Genomic DNA, 17,998 nt, shown 5'->3' on the forward strand with positions numbered 1-17,998 from the left:
TAGTTCACTTCCCTGATGCACTTCCTCCCTCGCCCTCTCCTCCCAATCCCATTCCGTCTTCACTGATTCCACATGCTTCTGCTGCTGACAAAGGGAAGCTTTAGCCAAGATTCCATTTTGAAACATAACTTTGACTCCCGACCTTTCTCCATTATTTTGCTCTTCTCTCTCCCACAGAAAACTCATGATAATTATCTATGAAGTAACCTGGGACTGAGAAAAATAATCATGGAGTCAGAAGGCCTGGCTTCAATTTCTGGTTCTAACACTGACTTACTAGCTGTGTACCCATGGACATGTCACATTCATAAAAGACTCCATAAAAGAGAATGGCTTTCTAATGTTCCTTCCAATCTCACAGTTCTACAATTCTAAATGGAAAGACCATCAGCCCTCTCGTTCTAACTTCTCTAACACACTATACAATTCCACATTTTGTCTGCATTCTGAATGCCCCACCTCTAAAACTAATCTCCCAAACCCATTACTTCTTTTAAGTTGCCTACTTAGTGTTCATATATTGGTGACGACCATTATCTTAACTGAAATCCTAATAATCTTACTCACTTGCTGCTTTTTTTATGCATGCTCTCTTCCACATTCCCACCCTACCCCCCTTCAAGACCTAACTCAAAGAGAATCTCTTCTGGAAAGTGTTCCGTGGCCTCCCCTACTGGCTGTGGTACCTCCCTCCTCAGAAGACCCAACATATTCTATGTGTACAGTAGCACTCTCCCCCAATTATCTGCGATTTCAATTACCACAATCAACTGTGATCTGAAAATATTAAATTTCCCCGACCATCAACATAGTCTGCTGCTGACATCCAACCGCCCACAGTGTAGTTAGATGGTCAATAGTAGCCCAAAGCTATGCCTGTGTCGTTCACGTCACTTCATCTCTTCATGTAGGCATTTTACCATCTCACATCATGACAAGATGGGTGAGTACAGTACAATAAGATATTTTGAGAGAGAGATCACATTTACATAACTTGTTTTTTATTACAGCATATTGTTATAATTGTTCTGTTTTATTATTAGGTATTGTTGTTGATCTTCTGTTGATCTACTGTGCCTAATATGAACTTTATCATAGGTATGTATGCACAGGAAAAAAACAGAGTATTTACTGTAGGGTTTGGTACTATCTGCAGTTGCAGGCATCCACTGGGGGGAGGGGGGGCTTGGAACATATCCCCATGATGAGGGGGGACTGCTACCGCTCTCATAATACTTGGCATATGTTTCCCGGCAGACTGGTTCTGTAGAAGCAGCATTTACACCTGATTCTTCTTTGCATTCCCCAGTAGTACCTTGAGCACTGTCTGGCCCAGAATACTTGAAAAACTAGAAGATGTGAAAGAACTAAATTCAGTCTAATCTCTGGACACAGCAGAAGCAGTAGAGTTTTCTAGAGCAATTAGTTTCTTCAAGTAAAAATAATTGTTTAAAGATATACAATGATTTAGATGTTCCAGCTCTAAATTATATGCTGTTCTTCTTAAATTAAGGTAGCAGAAGTTCCTCTTGAACTCCTTCAAAATCCAAATCAACTCAAAACACACTATAGACAGTAATCTTTGTGATGTCACGATATTTTTTAAAAAGCGTATTTATTAGAAGATGTGCTCTTAAATATTTGGTTTTACATTTGAGCATTTTAAAAATCTAAATTGTTTATAAGACAACATATTTTGACAAACTATTAGACCTAATGAACTATCATTAGAATTGTAGATTTACACAGCAACAACTGAAGCTTATCAGAACACTTAGCCAGTACACACTACATTATCTTCTGCTCTAACCTACATGCAGCATAGAAAACAATTTCCCAAAATGAAATAAGATGTCATTAATTTTTAGCGTCATTAATAAGCTTCAATGCATTCCACTATTAAAAAAAAATGTGTAGTGTCTTCAACTGAGATAGTAAAACAAATGGAGAGAAAAAAAAGTTTCCAGCTTCCTTTATTACCAAGAAAAAACTAAAGTGCAGCCTAGCAGATGGAAGAGCTAGAATTTCCAAGAACCCTAAACCAGAAAAGTCAAGGCTTTAGCTTAATACACCTAGAAGATAGGATGTCTGGTGTGAGGTCTGACAAGTATACACAGTGTCGCTGCAAGAACATTAAATGAAACTGAGAGGAACTGTCTGACGCCTCATTACTGAGGATGCAGAGCAGTACCTGACCTACCTGGTTTATCCCTTCGGGAGAGATCTTGTATGATTGCAACTTCTGCTTCAGCAGCTCTGGATCACTGTGACGGAATGGGCACCCTGACAACAAAGAACAAGCCAGCACACCAACAAGGTTATTTACTCAGGACTTAGTACTATACCACACTCGAGAGACTGTCTAAGCTCCCCTTAATTGTCTAACAGCGTATTAATAAAAAAGTTAATTGCCCATGGGTGCAACTGCTTTCCTCTCTTTATCTAAATGACGACTTAGCTCCACGGTTATCAGGGTACTACAGGCTCAAGAGTTACATAAAACATTACAGCATTTTCAGGCTAAGATGCCCATTCACTAGGAAGAGGAAGAGTTTTAATTGTGCTACTTGCTAACAAGCAAAGACAATCACAAAGTAGGTATAAAATACTTTATCTAAAAACTTTATACACTCTTACATATATTTTTTCTATTTTAAAAAATACATAAAAGGCATAAAAGGAAGATAACCAAAAATAAAAATTTGCAAACTAAGAAATATAAAAATCACACATCATTTTCACATGTAAATTCTATGCCTATTTTCCATAAAGTAGAATCAATATAAATTTAGATGAATCATGGATGTGGATGAAATGGGCAAATAAGAAAGTGTTTCAAAGAAAAACAATTTATAGTAGATACATGTCACTTCTATATTATTTCATGAGAAAAATAAAAGATGGATTACTAAAAATATTTGCATAAATAAGAACTGAAAGGAATTGAAATGTAAAAGCTGTATTAGGCCAAAATTTTAAAAAATTTAGCTAGTTTAATAAGAAACAATGATATTAAGTACCTATTTTATACTTTAATACAGGAAGCCAGATTATTTTTTCAGTCATACAAATGATAGATCTATAAGTAATTAGAAACAATTGTGTATTTTTAATGAAATCAATAAGATATTGGTAGGGGCAAAAATAATGGAAAAGAGTCTACAGGCCAAATAAATTTGTTTACCAAAAATTTTAACTATGAATAAAAACATCCATGGTAATAACACTGGATACCTGCAAATTATAAAATTTGTAACATTCATAGTATACACTTTACTGATTAAAATTGTAATAATTTTTAGTACAAGGACATATGTTGAGAAGCTGTGTAGCACATGGTTAAGAGCTATACTGCCTGAGTTTGAACCTCAGTTTAACAGTTACTAGCTGGGAGACTTTAGGCAAATTTTGCATCTTGTTGACTCAGCTTCAGTTTCTGTCCAAGGAGGGAAATAATCACTCACTGAGCTCTTGTGAGAATGGAATATGAAGCTCTTACATGCTCCTGGAAGACACTAAGCACTCAGTGTGTTAGCTGTCATTATTATCCTCAAAAAAGTCTTAATAAAACTGTGAAGGATCACAATGAGAAAGAGATGAGGCTGCACATGGAATCCTGGATTAAGCCCAGAAGTATTAAAGGACACACAAAGAGATTGAGTTAGCCAAATAATATTAACATTTGAAATAATGGCTGTATCTGTATGAAAGGTCAGAAAGGGCAAAGCCAGGAAGAAACTGAAGATTGACAAAGTACTAAGTATCACAAAAAAATGTCTTTTAAAGCTATGCTCAGCAGTAAGAGGAAAACAGAAGAAACAGTCTACTACTTAAGAAGCTGGTGTTATTTTAGCAGATGATGGAAAGAAAACAGCACTCCGTAACTCCTACTTTGTTTCTATCTTCCACATCAAACAGAATGATCTTTAAAATTGGAAAGGGTTGAATCAACAAGATAACTGAAGAACAGAATTTATAAGCAGCTAACACTGATTACAGCTAAGTGTTTGACAAAGCTTCCCAATACACATTTGTGGAAGAGATGGAAAAACATAGTCTGAAATATAGTTATACCTACATAGATTCATAAGTGGTTGAACAACCCTTTCAGGCCATGCTGCTTAATGAAATGTCAACCTAGGAGACTATTTAATGTTGCAAATAACACAAAAATAAAAGGATAGAGACTTCTGATTTCCAGTCCAGTGTGTAAGGAGCTTAGAAGTCCCCACTCCATCCAAATAAATAAAAAGCAGAACTGAAAAATGAGCAACTATTCTTGGATCCACCCAAGAAGTGAGCTTACAAGGCAATTCACTGCCCCCAAAACTGAAGAGAGAGGCAGATACAGAGAATCATAACTTACCAGAACAGAAATCTCTGCAGGAACTGGTGCTGGGGTAGGAAAACCAGGGCAAATTGCTGGATTCTCAGTGTGGGCAATTCTAAGAGTTAAAAACTCCCAAGAAGACCCAATTATAGGGGGACATCACACCTCTGTAAGTTTAACCTCCAGAATCTCTACCCAATCCTCACAGTGAATAACCAAGAGAAATCCATACATGCTTCTGGCAGAAGGAGGGAAAAATAATCATTTTTAAATACTTCAGAGCAACTGTTCTTAAGAAGGCCTGAGCTTGGGAGACACTATTTTATCAGCCTAAACTGGTAGGGTTTATCAGAAACTAACACACCTGGAGAAAGGAAATATCCCACTCTAGCCTCCTCTACCCATCCTGTCCTACCTAAGGAGCAGGAGGGAGATGACTGAGAATCACTATTGAAGTTCATAGCCCAAGGACACAGGCTCACAACAAGTCTGAGACCTAATCATAGGACTACAGATCACCTCCCTCCACCTTACCTTACAACCACATAACTAAAGTCCCATAATCATAGGACTACAGATCACCTCCCTCCACCTTACCTTACAACCACATAACTAAAGGCCTATACACAGGAGTTCTTTTCACCCAGTATGTCATGGCTGTTTTTTAACAAATAATTACAAGGCATAGGAAAAGGCAAAAAATATTGCTTGAGGAGACTGAACAAGCACCAGAAATAGAGTTAGATATGACAGGGATGTTGGAGTTGTCAGACCAGGAATTGAAAATAACTATGATGAATATGCTAAGGGCTCTAATGGAAAAGGTGGACAACGTGCAAGAACAGATATGTAATATAAGCAGAGAGATGAATATTCTAAGAGTGAAACAAAAATGCTAGAGATCAAAAGCATTGTAACAGAAATTATGAATGCCTTTATGGGCTTATTAGTAAACATTGCTGAGGAAAGACTCTCTGAATTTGAGGATATGCCAATAGAAACTTGAAAAACTGAAAAAGAGAAAAGACTAAAAAAAAAACAACAGCAAAACCCCAAGAACTATAGAACAACTATGAAAGGTGTAACATGTGAATAATGGAAAAACCAGGAGAAGAAAGAGAAAGTAATAGAAGCAATATTTGAAGCGATACTGACAGAGAATTTCCCCAAAATTATCGTCAGACATTAAAACATAGATGCAGGAAGCTCAGAGAACACCAAGAAGAATAAATGAAAAAAAAAATGCACCTATATGTATCATAAACATATGTCATAAAATCAAAAAGAAAGAAAAAAAATCTTGAAAGAAGACAAATAAATACGTTTTCAGAGGAGTAAAGATAACAATTATATCTAACTTATTCTCAGAAACTATGCAAGCAAGAAGAGAGTGGGATGAAATAATTAAAGTGTTGAGAGAAAAAACCCTTACAAACCTAGATTTCTGTACCCTGCTAAATTATCCTTCAAGAGGAGAAATACTTTCTCAGACAAGCAAAAATTGAGGTAATTTACTGCCTTGATTGCCTCAATGCAGTAGACGTGCATTGTAAGAAATGTTAAAAGAAGTTCTTCAAAGGGAAGGAAAATGATATAGGACAGAAACAGATCTACCTAAAAGAAAAAGACATCAGAGAATAAGGAGAGGTAAAATAAAAACTTGTTTTTCTTATTCTTAATTGATCAGTTTATTCAAAATAATAGGAACAATGTATTTAATTATGTATCTATGTGTGTGTATGTTTATGAGTAAATGAAACGAATGACAAAATGATGCAGGGGATTAGAAATCTCATTATTATAAGGTACTTGTACTACCCATGATATAGTATAGCGTGATTAGAAAGGGGACTTGGATCAGTAAGAAATGTGTAGTGAAAACTCTTAAAATAAAACCACTTTCAAAAAGTAACAAAATGAAGTATAACAGATATATTAAGAAAGGGAAAAAAAAGAGAATCATATAAAATGCTCTATCAAAACCACAAAAGTCATAAAAAGTGTGGAAGACAAAAAAATAAACAAACAATAAGGGCAAAAAATAGAGAACAGTAACAAATATGGCAGATATTAATCCAATTATATCAGTAATTACTTTAAACATCAATGGTCTAAATATACCAATTAAAAACAGAGATTGTCAAAGTGGATTGAAAAACAAGACTCAACTATATATTGTGTAGAAGAAAGCTACTTTAAATGTAAAGACACATATAGATTAACAGTAAAGGGATGGAGAAACATATACTTTGCTAACATAAATCAAAAGAAAGCAGGGGAAGACATACCGGTTTCTGACATAGCAGGTTTCAGAGCAAGGACATTTATCTAGGATATTTCATAATGATAAAGGGCTGACTACTCCAAAGAGACATAACAATCCTTAATGTACATGCACCTAACAACAGAGTATCAAGATACACGAGGTAAAATCTGATAGAACTACAAGGAGATTTAGATTAATCCACCCTAAGAGACTTCAACACCTCCCGATTAGAAATGGACAGATCCAGCAGGCATAAAATCAGCAACTATTAACAGAGTTGAACACAACTGTACCATTAACCAATCAACTGGATATACTTGATATCTATAAAACAGCTACATCCAACAATAGCTGATTACACTTTCTTCTCAACTCACACATAACAAACCTCTCTTGTGCAGGATGTCAACAGTGGGAAAGGTTGTGCAAGAGTGGGGGAAGAGAGTATATGGGAACTCTGTAAGTTCTGCTCAATTTTGATGTGAATGTAAAACTGCTCTTTAAAAATTATGTCTGTTAATCTTTGTTAAAAGGATAGATAAATGTGCCTAATAAATAATATGATCCTGGGTAATTACCCAAAAAATATGAAAACATTTATATAAATACACATGTGCTCCAATGCTCATTGCAGCTTTATTTACGGTGGCCAAGACATGAAAACAACCAAAATGACTTTCGGTAGATAAATGGATAAAGAAGTTGTGGTATACTATTCGATGGTAAGAAAAGATGAAATAAGACAACCATTTGTGAAAACATGGATGGATCTTGAGATTATAATGCTAAGCGAAATAAGTCAGACAGAAAAAGTAGAGAACCATATGATTTCACTGATATGTGGTATATAAACCAAAAACAACAAGAGAGCCAGACAAACAAATGAGAAACAAAAACTCATAGACACAGACAATAGTTTAGTGGTTACCAGAGGGTCAGGGAGTAGGCGGTGGTAGATGAGGGTAAAGGGGATCAAATATATGGTTATGGAAGGAGAACTGACTCTGGGTGGTGAACACACAATGGGATTTCTAGATGATGTAATACAGAATTGTACACCTGAAGTCTATGTAACTTTACTAACAATTGTCACCTCAACAAACTTTAATTAAAAATAAATAAATAAATAAATAATATGAGATCACTGAGTGTTTGCTAAGTAGAATATATTTAAACTGATGGTTTAAATTAAAAACAAAATAAAACAAACAGAATGGACTGGAATAAATAAGATACAATTCAACAGAAATAAGAAATATAAAAATCCTGCATTTAAGCTAATAAAAATTAACTACTTGAGTGACAAATGTTAGGACCTAGAAATGGACAGAAGAATCCTGGGAGTTTTACTTGTCTAAGCTAAAGTAAGTTAACCTGTCTAATGTGCCTGCTAAGAAAAGCTATAGGCTTTCTCAACAGAAGTATCTGGTCAGTGATTTTCAAAGTTAAGAAAACATAATCATCCAGGGAACTTGCAAATACATATGATTTTATACAACTGAGGGTGGGGTTTGAAAATCTGCATTTCTAAAAGATATGTGAAGTGACTGACACAAGTGATAAAAACCACTCACTGTGGAAACCACCAGGTCTGGCCACCTTTTCATCTATTAAATATGAATGTACCAGTATTTTCTAATGTTCTGGACACACACAGTATCTTTTAAAATTCTGTTTGTGATTATTTGATCTTTAACAGCCTAAAAGCATGTGATCATTTTTAAAAGTTTCATTTAAGGGCAAAATCTAGTTTTGACACATACTGAAGTAAGTTTTGGTAATGCAAAAAGTTTACTAATATGGACTATTAAATAATTCTCTGACAAAGCAGACAAATGAGGAGTTCGCCAGGGTATGCTCAGAGAACTATTTATAAAAAGCTGTTGAACTCAGAAATCTACAGAAAATAGTTTAACACAGATTGTTTTTAAACCTACAACTCAGCAAAGTGATTAGTGTTTGATAACACATTTTAAATTCCTCAGTCTGTTTGTTAATCTGATGATAGTAATGAGAATAAAACACATTTTTCCTCAGTAGTCTTTTGAAAATTAATGGATGTCCTAAAATTTGAGGTATTCCATTTCAAAATGCTTTGAAGAGCTTGTATCAGTCTTGTAAACACTTGCAGAACATGAGAAAAGACAGACATCAGGAAGTGAAGGAGGAAATTGAGAACTAAAGAGCCTGGTCCCGCAAAACAGAAGCACGACAGAATGAATTTCTTTTGCCTGACCTAGTTCAGTAATAAGATAAATCAGTAGAAGAGTAAGGGAGCTCTGGCTTGACAATGATGACGGACATAAGCTGCAAACTAGTTCCTGTCAGTAATGCAAAAAGCCATTCCACAGTTTCAGTTTCTCCTCCATAGCTCTTGCATTCCCGTACTTCACAAACATTTCAAGTACAAGCACTTACCATGATAATCCCCTTGGTTTGGTGGCTTGATAAGAATAATCTTCAGGCAACTGAATGGTGTATAGTCTGTCCTCTTCCCTTCCTTGCCGAAGCGGTGGCGGATATTGTAAGAGTAGCCTTTATCAAACTGATTGGAGGAAAAAGAAAAAGTAAGCCAATGTTGTACTAATGGTGTCAGCAGTGCCCTCTAGAATCAGACTACAAAGTGATATTTTCTAAAATAAATTCAGTATTTATGGGCAGATGTACATTCATAATATATATATATATATATTATAATTCATAATATATATAATTCATAATTCATGAATATATATAATTCATAATATAATTCATAATTCATTATATTATATAATTATATAATTCATAATTCATTATATTATAATTCATTCAATATGTATATATCACTTGGGTCCTTTATGATGCAAATAATTTTTTAAGGTGCAAAACTTAGAGGAAAAAATGTCTTAAGTAGAAACAGTTAATGTTTGTGTTTAGTTTAAGGATGAGGATAATCCTTCCCTGAGTTGAATAATTAATTTGCCCATTTCTTGGTATAATTCCAAATTTTATACTAGCTGTAAATCAGTTGAGCCTCCTCTGTACTCCCCTTATCCTGGTTCTCCCAGAATTCCCACATCCTACCCATTCTCCTTAGGAAATGCCTTTTCACATAATTAACCCCTTCCTCTGGATTTTCACCACACAAAGCCAAGTAGTCAGCAAACGCTTGACGAATTGCCTCCTACCGGGAACTCCTGACCCCATGTTTATAGAACAGCTCATGGGATAGAAAGGACTTCAAATTGGGTGCGATAGGAATTTAAAAAACGAACTAACATTTATCGAAAGGCTCTGTGTAACGGAACTAGGCTGTCCAATACTTAAAGGAAAGTAGGAAAGAGAATCAGAATAAGGGATGGGAAAATACTGTGGTTTTTTGGGGTGAATTATTAAATTTGACAGTATAATTTATACATAGTGAAATGCACAGATCTCAAGTCTACAGTTTGACTGATTTTGACAAATCACTGTACTATGTAACCTGTACCCCTGTCGAGAGATAGAACATTTCTATCAACCCCCAGAGTTCTCCTGTTCCTCTTCTCAGACAACATTCTTTCCCTTCCCCCATATCCAGAAGACACAACTGATCTGATTTTGGTCAGTGTAGTTTTAGTTATTCTACAACTTTATATAAATGTAATCATACAGTATCAAGTGTTTTGTGCCTGAGTTCATGGCTTTTTATGTTTCTGAGATTTATCACATGCCATTACATTACCAGTAGTTGTCCCTTTTATTGCTGAGTAGTGTTCCATTGTATGAATATATCAGTTTATCTAGTCTGCTAGTGATGCGCACCTGGGCTTTCCCAGTTGTGGTCTGTTATCAGTAAAGCCGCCAAGAATATTCTAATAGGTGACTTTAGTGGACTTACATTTTCATTTCTCCTGGATAATTACATAGGAGTGGAATTGTTGGAATTGCCAACTCTTTTCCAGAGTGGCTGTACTATTTTATACACCCACCAGCAATGCCTGAGAGTTCTACATTCTCCCCAAAGTGTGACATTGCTTCTAGTTAAAAATGCCTTTCTAAGAAGTGGGTAGTGGCAAATCCTTTGGCATTTCCCTGATGACTAAAACGGTTGAGCACCTTTTTCATGTTTCTTTCTTGGCTAGTGACATGCCTTATTTTGTGAAGTGTCTATTCAACTATTTTGCCCATTTAAAAAACTGAATTGTCTTCTTTTGATTATTCCATTCTTTTGATTATTCCATTGTAAGAATTCTTTATATATTCTGGATACAAGCCCTTTGTCAGATACAAGTATAACCTTGGAGATATCGTAGGTTCAGTTCCAGACAACTGAAATAAAGCCAAGTACTGCAATAAAGTAACTTGCAATCTTTTTGCTGGTGGAGGGTCTTGCCTTCAGTTTGGGGGAGGAAGAAAAAAAAAAGCAACATCTGTGAAACTGAAGAAAGTGAAGTGCAATAAAACGAGGTACGCTTGCTTAGGTGTTAACAAACATTTTCTCACAGTCTGTGGCTTGTTGATATTCTTAATGTTATCTTCTGATAAGATGAGCAGTTGTTTTTATTTTTGATGAACCCCTATTTATCAGCTCTTTTATGGTCCTCTCTAAGCTAAGTTTCAAACATACTCTCCTATGTTGTCCTTTAGAGCTGTTCTGTTTTAGCTTTTAAGTCTAGATGTTGATTCATCTCAAGTTAATTTTTGTGTTTGGTGTGAGTTTTTTTTCCATAGTGGAGGCAAAATCTTTTCCCCTCTACCCTCCTAGGTTCAATTGCTGGGGCCCATAAATCTAACTAATAAAAGACAGACTGACATGAAAAAAACAACAGTTTGATTATGTATGTGCGTAAGCACATGCATGGGAATTTTACAAAGAAGTGAGACTCAAGGAGGTACCCAGATGATTGAGGGCACAGACACATATTTATAAATGCATATTTTCTTTATTTAAAAGGGAAATCTATACTTTATTTTTAGGCACTTAGGGGAGGTAAAGACGTTTTCCTGAATTTGCTAGTTCTCAACTGCCTTTAGCTCAAAACAATCCTTAGTCCCAAGTGGCGTATTTTTAGATGGCATATTCTGGTACCCTTCATCCCCATGTGGATAAACACTTTTCCAACACCATTTGTTGACACTTTCCCTTCCTAACTAAGTCCTTTGGTACCCTTGCCAAATTTGACCATAAATGTGTGGGTCTATTTTTGGACGCTGTATACCACTGATCTCTATCTATCTATCTATCTATCTATCTATCTATCTATCCATCCATCCATCCTTTGGCCTGTGTCACACTGTCTTCATTACAAAACCTTTAGAGTTAAGTCTCAAATTCAGATAACGTAAGTCCTCCTGCCTGTTCTTTTCCAATATTACTTTGGGTATTCTATATCCTTGCATTTCCATATAAATTTTTGAATCAGCTTATCAATTTCTACTTTAAAAAGACTGCTGGAATTTTCAACAATCAGTAGCTTATAGCTTCCTAACTACCTATCTACAACTAGCAAAACAGAAATCTACAACCAGGAAAACAAAAGGCATTTCAACTACAGGAAAGCTTTCCAAGAAAGAAGACAAACTTTAAAATTATCGTTAAATTTCAGTGGTGAGAACAAGAACGCTAAAAGTTCTAGCACACATCTTTTATGAACAACTTCTGTTTGTTAGTCATAAACATTAACCACAGTCAATCTTTTTGTGCAAACTTTTAGGTATGAACAGAATTTAATTAAATACAAGATTTATATGTTCACCAGAAAACACTGAAAGAACTTTTTGGTCAGCTATTCTGTTAAAGTAATGGAAAGCTACTCTCTCTAAAGGAAGAAAAGCTAAATCAGTATTTTTCACCTCTCTCTTCATTCCAATTTATTTACCTTGTGTGTGTGTGTGTGTGTGTGTGTGTGTGTGTGTGTGTGTGTGTGTAAAAGCTTTAAGACTATCTGCATATTTATCAAATAGTCTTCAGACTGGCAAACTCCTGAAATATTGTACGGATGGTACATTTACTGTTAGGTATTTTTTTAGAGAATACATTCTAAGTGTCTATATCCACAACTCAAAGGAATATCTCTAAATATTTACATAGGAATTAAGTGAAGAACACTCTCTTCCATCTTGGCTTCCCCAGGCCACTTCACCCAGTGATGGGAAATGCAGAAAATCAACACCAATCTAAAGGTGGGTGAGTGGCAGTTTGCGACCTCCCAAATTAGTCCTGACATCCCAGCTGTGATGCTGGCAACACACCAATCTTCATTTCTGCCAAAGATAGCAGCAAATTATTTTCTGGGGCACTATGTTACCAATGGAACTCAAGAAAAATAATAAAGCAGGCACATCTGTTTGTTTTTCTCTTGTAAATCTGTCTTTTGTCAGTCTAATTTACAGGACCCCGGCTGGAGAATTTAAGATGAGTAGACATAAAAGGGTTTTTCCTCCCCTACAGTTTCATCCAAAAAAACAGGACATATGTTCTCCATTTTTACACCCTAATCCCTTTCCCTGTAGTGATGGAGAACATTTTCAGTTCTAGACTCCAGAATAAGCAGATTTTCTTTTTCTTGAATTTCCCCTGAGAAAGGGTCAAGCTAAAATTTTAAAATTTTGATAGACTACTTTGTTAGAAAATGAAATGCCAAAACACACAGAAAAGTACTAAATGGAATGATCCTATGTAATCTGATGATGTAGTTGATTAAGCACACCACTTTCAGTGAAGCCAACAGATCAAAAGAAATACCAGATATGTATCAAAATCTTGCCATAATCATCAGAGGAAAAAAAGAGAGCCATATGTTCAGGAATGCAGGTGGTATGTGGGCTAGTATGTTTGTGTGTCTTTTTCACTTTGTACTATACAAGACTGTACCCAAAGAGACTCACAAAACAAGATTTGAGGGTCATCTGTGACCTGGGGTGTGTGATCTCCATCCTTCTAATTGTATCTATTCAGTCAGATATTACATAAGAACATTATTTACAAATTCCTAATGGGGAATTTAGTACAAATGCACTATTTTTTATTGTTTACTGTTATTAACAATAAAAAATAAAGCATTATTCAGTGATGTTTCAATACTAATAGCTTACATTTGTATAGATCATTAGCAGTTACAAAATAATAATTCTTAGATCCTTTACCACCAGAAAGGTATAGAAGTTAGGCATCTCTATTTTAAAAACTAGCGAACTAAGGTTTTAAGAGGTAGAGTGAACAGTTATTCCAATTACTTAGGAATAAAGTAATTCCAGTGGAAAAGCTGGAATTAAAATCCTAGTCTTCTACTTTCTAGAAAATGTAGCAAAATGATAAATGAAGAAAATGAATAAAAAACTATGATAACTGTCAGTTATCCACGGCAAACATTCAACGACAGGCTGCTTCCCTACTGTCACTCAGTTGCTTCAGGGACACGTGAGAGTCACACTAAACCACAGTAAAACAAAATCTTTCTGATTCTAGTGAAAACCAGAAATAAGTCTATCCTCAAAAGAAATGGTAGGTCTAACAAGCCACTCATTTATTATTTGTTTCAAATTTACCATAATTTTAGAATCACAAAAAATGGCAAACTTGAAGTTAAATATCTGAATGAAGAAATGCTAAGTAGTGCTTCAGCATGCTTTCAAGTTACCAGGCACACTTGTTATTCCTCCTGCTGTGATCCTCTACAGTTGGGGCCATCATAAAGAACTGGAGTGCAAAATCAGAGAAAGGGGAATATGAAAAACGGATAGGAAAGAAAGCAGAATACACCATCACTTATTGAACTGGCAACTCTATCTGGAGCTTTAGCAAATTTAGCTTCCTTATCAGAATCAGAATTTGAGCTTTAACAGGCTTTAGACATCATCTAATGTGCAGCTATTATTATGTAGAAAAGCAAGGAACAGAGGGTCTAACCTTAAATTGCAGAGTGAGTTGGGGAAAGAACCCTAGTCCCTGCGTTGCCTATTTCAATCACCTCTCATTCACTTCTGTAAACCCCATGCCAAACACAAAGTCCAGCAAACCGCAGCTGCCGCTAAATGTTCACTAGGGCAAACAGAATCTTTTTTATACTGTATATTCATTGGCTCATCTGTACCAGAGGACTGAAAGCTAATCTTATATTTATTACTCTGTTAACTTTTCCATGACAAGACATTTAGCAAATTCTTACCACTAAACACTGTAACTTAACATATTACTTAAATAGAAGCCTCAACAATTCAACCTGGAGGTAATGGGCTGGGGGGTTGCATAGGTAATTTTAATTGGCTATCTGTTCAGCCAGTGTGCCTGATATTAAGAAAAGGACAGATTAATGATGAAACTTTCAGCATTGTTTTAGAAGTGTACTTTATTCACTGATATAAATACCATTGACATAACAATGGATGAAAATGTATTAAGATTCTAAGTATAATTTGCCCAAAGTTGAAGACAGAAACCACAGACAACCCTCATTCGCAAAAGTAAAAGCATTTATTGAATCACATACTTACAGCCTAAAGGACAATTTAGTAACTCTTAACAGGTGGTCAACTTAGTCACTATCTCATTGGTAGGAAAAAAGCCAACATAAAAATATCACCAGAAAAACCACAGGAGTTGGCTGACATGTAGAATGCTCTAGTCTAAGATGAGTTGGCTCAGCTTGAATAAATTGATCTTTCCACTCACCAGAAACAAGGGGAGCAAACCGAAAACATCATCCAAGCCTACAGTTAAAGACTGCAAAGAAGTTCGCTGATGAGGGCTTTTAATCTCCAAGGAAAAGGCTCCCTTCTTCACAGATATAAGAATTGATTTTTACAAACAGTTCCAAGTAAAAAATTAAATGTAAATTTATTTAACTTCTGCAAGCTTACTTTAACTCTATTTTCTTATTTTCCCAGATTGTTTTTTGTAATTTTTTTTTCAGTTTGCTTTTCTAGATTGCCTTACCTAGCAACTTTAATCCACAGCAAGTATTTTCTAGAACTAACTTTCTATTATGATAGAATTTTAAAGATTTAACGTGAGTGTTAAAAAGATATTTCAAGATAGTATTAACAACCTAGTGTGTGTATGTGTGTAACATATATAATATGGAATAAGTCTAAGGTTTTGAAGATTCCAGGATGATTACAAAAATATAATTCCCTAATTTTACAAATGTTAAGAAATATCTAAATATTTTTATTATAAATATTTACATATATAGGTATATTTCAATTATATGCTTCCAGGTGCATAAAAGTTCAGAATTATCAAACATGTTCTTGGTGAAATACACCTTGTATAAACATATATTTGTCCTGTTCAATACTTTTGTCCTTGTACTGCATTTTGTGTGACATTAATACTGTCACCCCAGTTTTCTTTTTGATTCCAGTTGCTGGTATTCTTCTCTCTACCTTTATTGTTAATCTTTCAGAGTCAGAATGTCTTGAATAGCAAGTGGGGAACTGGTTACCCAGGACTACCCTCTAGTGGTTACTCATGGCATATTAAAATGTGTATTTTTCTATCAATGCCAAAAATGAATCAGACGCTCTACAAAAAAGACGAGATATTTAGCACACTTTTACTTCCATCGAAATTATAAAATTTGCTCCAAAATAACTCTAAAAATGACCTGCTAAAAGGATAAATGATTTTTCCCAAAGTCACTACAATATAATGAGATGTTTCACTTATTAGATTACAAGTCATCTTCCAGTCATTTAAGTTTGGCTACATTATAGATGACCCAAAGACAAACTTACATTAGATTTTAAAAGCTGGCAATAAATGATAGAATAATATGTGATCCCCCAAAATGACAATGGCATGAAATAAAATTTTAAGTTATAGTGACAAGCCAAATTGTCCCTCTACAAGTTCAGGGCCAAAGAGGAGATCTGTTGCTTTCTGTTACAGGCAAGTGTTTTGTTTCTCTCCAAAGGTCAGAAACCAATAGTTCCCACTTAGTGAGACTAAATTCCCTAAAGCTGCATCAGAAGGAGATCAAAAGAGCAATACACAAATATTTTACCAAGAATAAATTAGAAAAAGTATGTTGAGTGACAGGTAGCTAATTTATTTTTGAAGAGGTTTCACGGGTGTTTTTTTTCTTTCTTTTGTTATTTTTTTGAGAATTGGTTGATTCTAGGACCAAGGCACGGAAAACATGAGCCTGGAGTGCCTTGTGGTGCCAGAGAGCTGTGCTCAAAAGGAGGACGGGGCATGTCGAAAGGGCTCCAGAATTGACCTGAAAGAGCTCCTAATTGCCAAAGCTGGAACAATTTAAGTAACAAAATAAACAACAATAGCACTGAATTAGAACCCATAGAACGAAGTGTATAATTCATAGGTTATCCATGCATACTAAAATAAATAAGTGAATAAATGGAGGAAAGGGACAGCTTTTCCTTAAAGAAAAACTTCAATTAATAGATGTAGAAGGGTAGAGAAAAAGAAAACAGTCACTAGAACGCCATACTAATAACAGTTACGGGCAAGAACCACCAAAGAATGCCAAATTAGTGGGTAAAGAGGATATTTACATCGTTTAAAAATATCTGCCCCAAGACATTTTGAGGAGAAAATAGTAACTATACAGTGGATAGTTACTATACAGTGATCAAGGTTCATATCCCAGTAATAAGTTATGTTAATGTCATGTGCCCCTAATAATGATGCATCAGTCCTGTGATGTTCTGGCCCAAAATGCATAACCTCCATCTAATCCTGAGAAAACAGTAAATAATCCCAAGGTGAAGGACAGTCTACCTAAAACTGACCAGGACCCTTCAAAAGTATAGAGGTCATGGAAGACAAGATTGAGAAACTGTCATAAACTAGAAAAGATTAGGGAGACACGGCAACTAAATGCACTCCTGAATGACCCTTGGAACAGCAGGAAGACGTCAGTGAAACACTGGTGAAATCTGAATAAAATCTCTAGTTGATAGCCTTCTACCGCTGTTAATTTGTTGATTTTGTTAACGGTGTAACAGCTATGTAAGATGTTAATATTAGGGGAAGGTGGGTGAAGTGTATGTGGAACTCTTGGTACTGTTTTTGCAACTTATCTGTAAACCTAAAACTTTTTTTAAATAAAAAGTTTACATACCAGGCGGTGGACTAGGCATAACATAGATCAGCTTATTTGAATCTCCTAACAACCCTACAAAATTGGTGTCACCATTCCTATTTTACAGCCTGGAAAATTCAGGTTTGAAATGAGTAAGTGAAATGTTCAAACACACAGTAAAATGTCATGTCAGGACTGACACCTTTTTATGCCTTGCTCAAAGTTCATGTTCTTTGTACCACGTTATCATAAACACATGTAAATGCATTTATGACCCAGGGAACGCAGGTCATCTCTTCTGAAACTAGGTTAAAATTTAGAAGTGGCAACAATTCTAGAAACAGCTTCTGCTATTAGAACTTAGTGATAAGTTTCAATTTGCTTAAAATATGT

General features: G+C 35.3%; 1 protein-coding gene across 1 annotated transcript in view; it reads right to left on the minus strand.

Moving 5' to 3' along the window:
• LOC308494407 (DNA primase large subunit-like) overlaps nt 1–17,998 on the minus strand; it is a gene marked incomplete at both ends in the record, with an annotated part of 230,208 nt that overhangs the window by 35,838 nt on the left and 176,372 nt on the right. The window contains 2 exons of the mRNA XM_081042219.1: nt 2,192–2,283; nt 9,015–9,141. Of these exons, the coding sequence (XP_080898345.1) occupies nt 2,192–2,283; nt 9,015–9,141 (219 nt within the window). The remainder of the gene's footprint in view (nt 1–2,191; nt 2,284–9,014; nt 9,142–17,998) is intronic.

The sequence above is a fragment of the Rhinolophus hipposideros genome, assembly GCF_964194185.1.
Source record: "Rhinolophus hipposideros genome assembly, chromosome: 3".
Lineage (NCBI taxonomy): Eukaryota > Metazoa > Chordata > Mammalia > Chiroptera > Rhinolophidae > Rhinolophus > Rhinolophus hipposideros.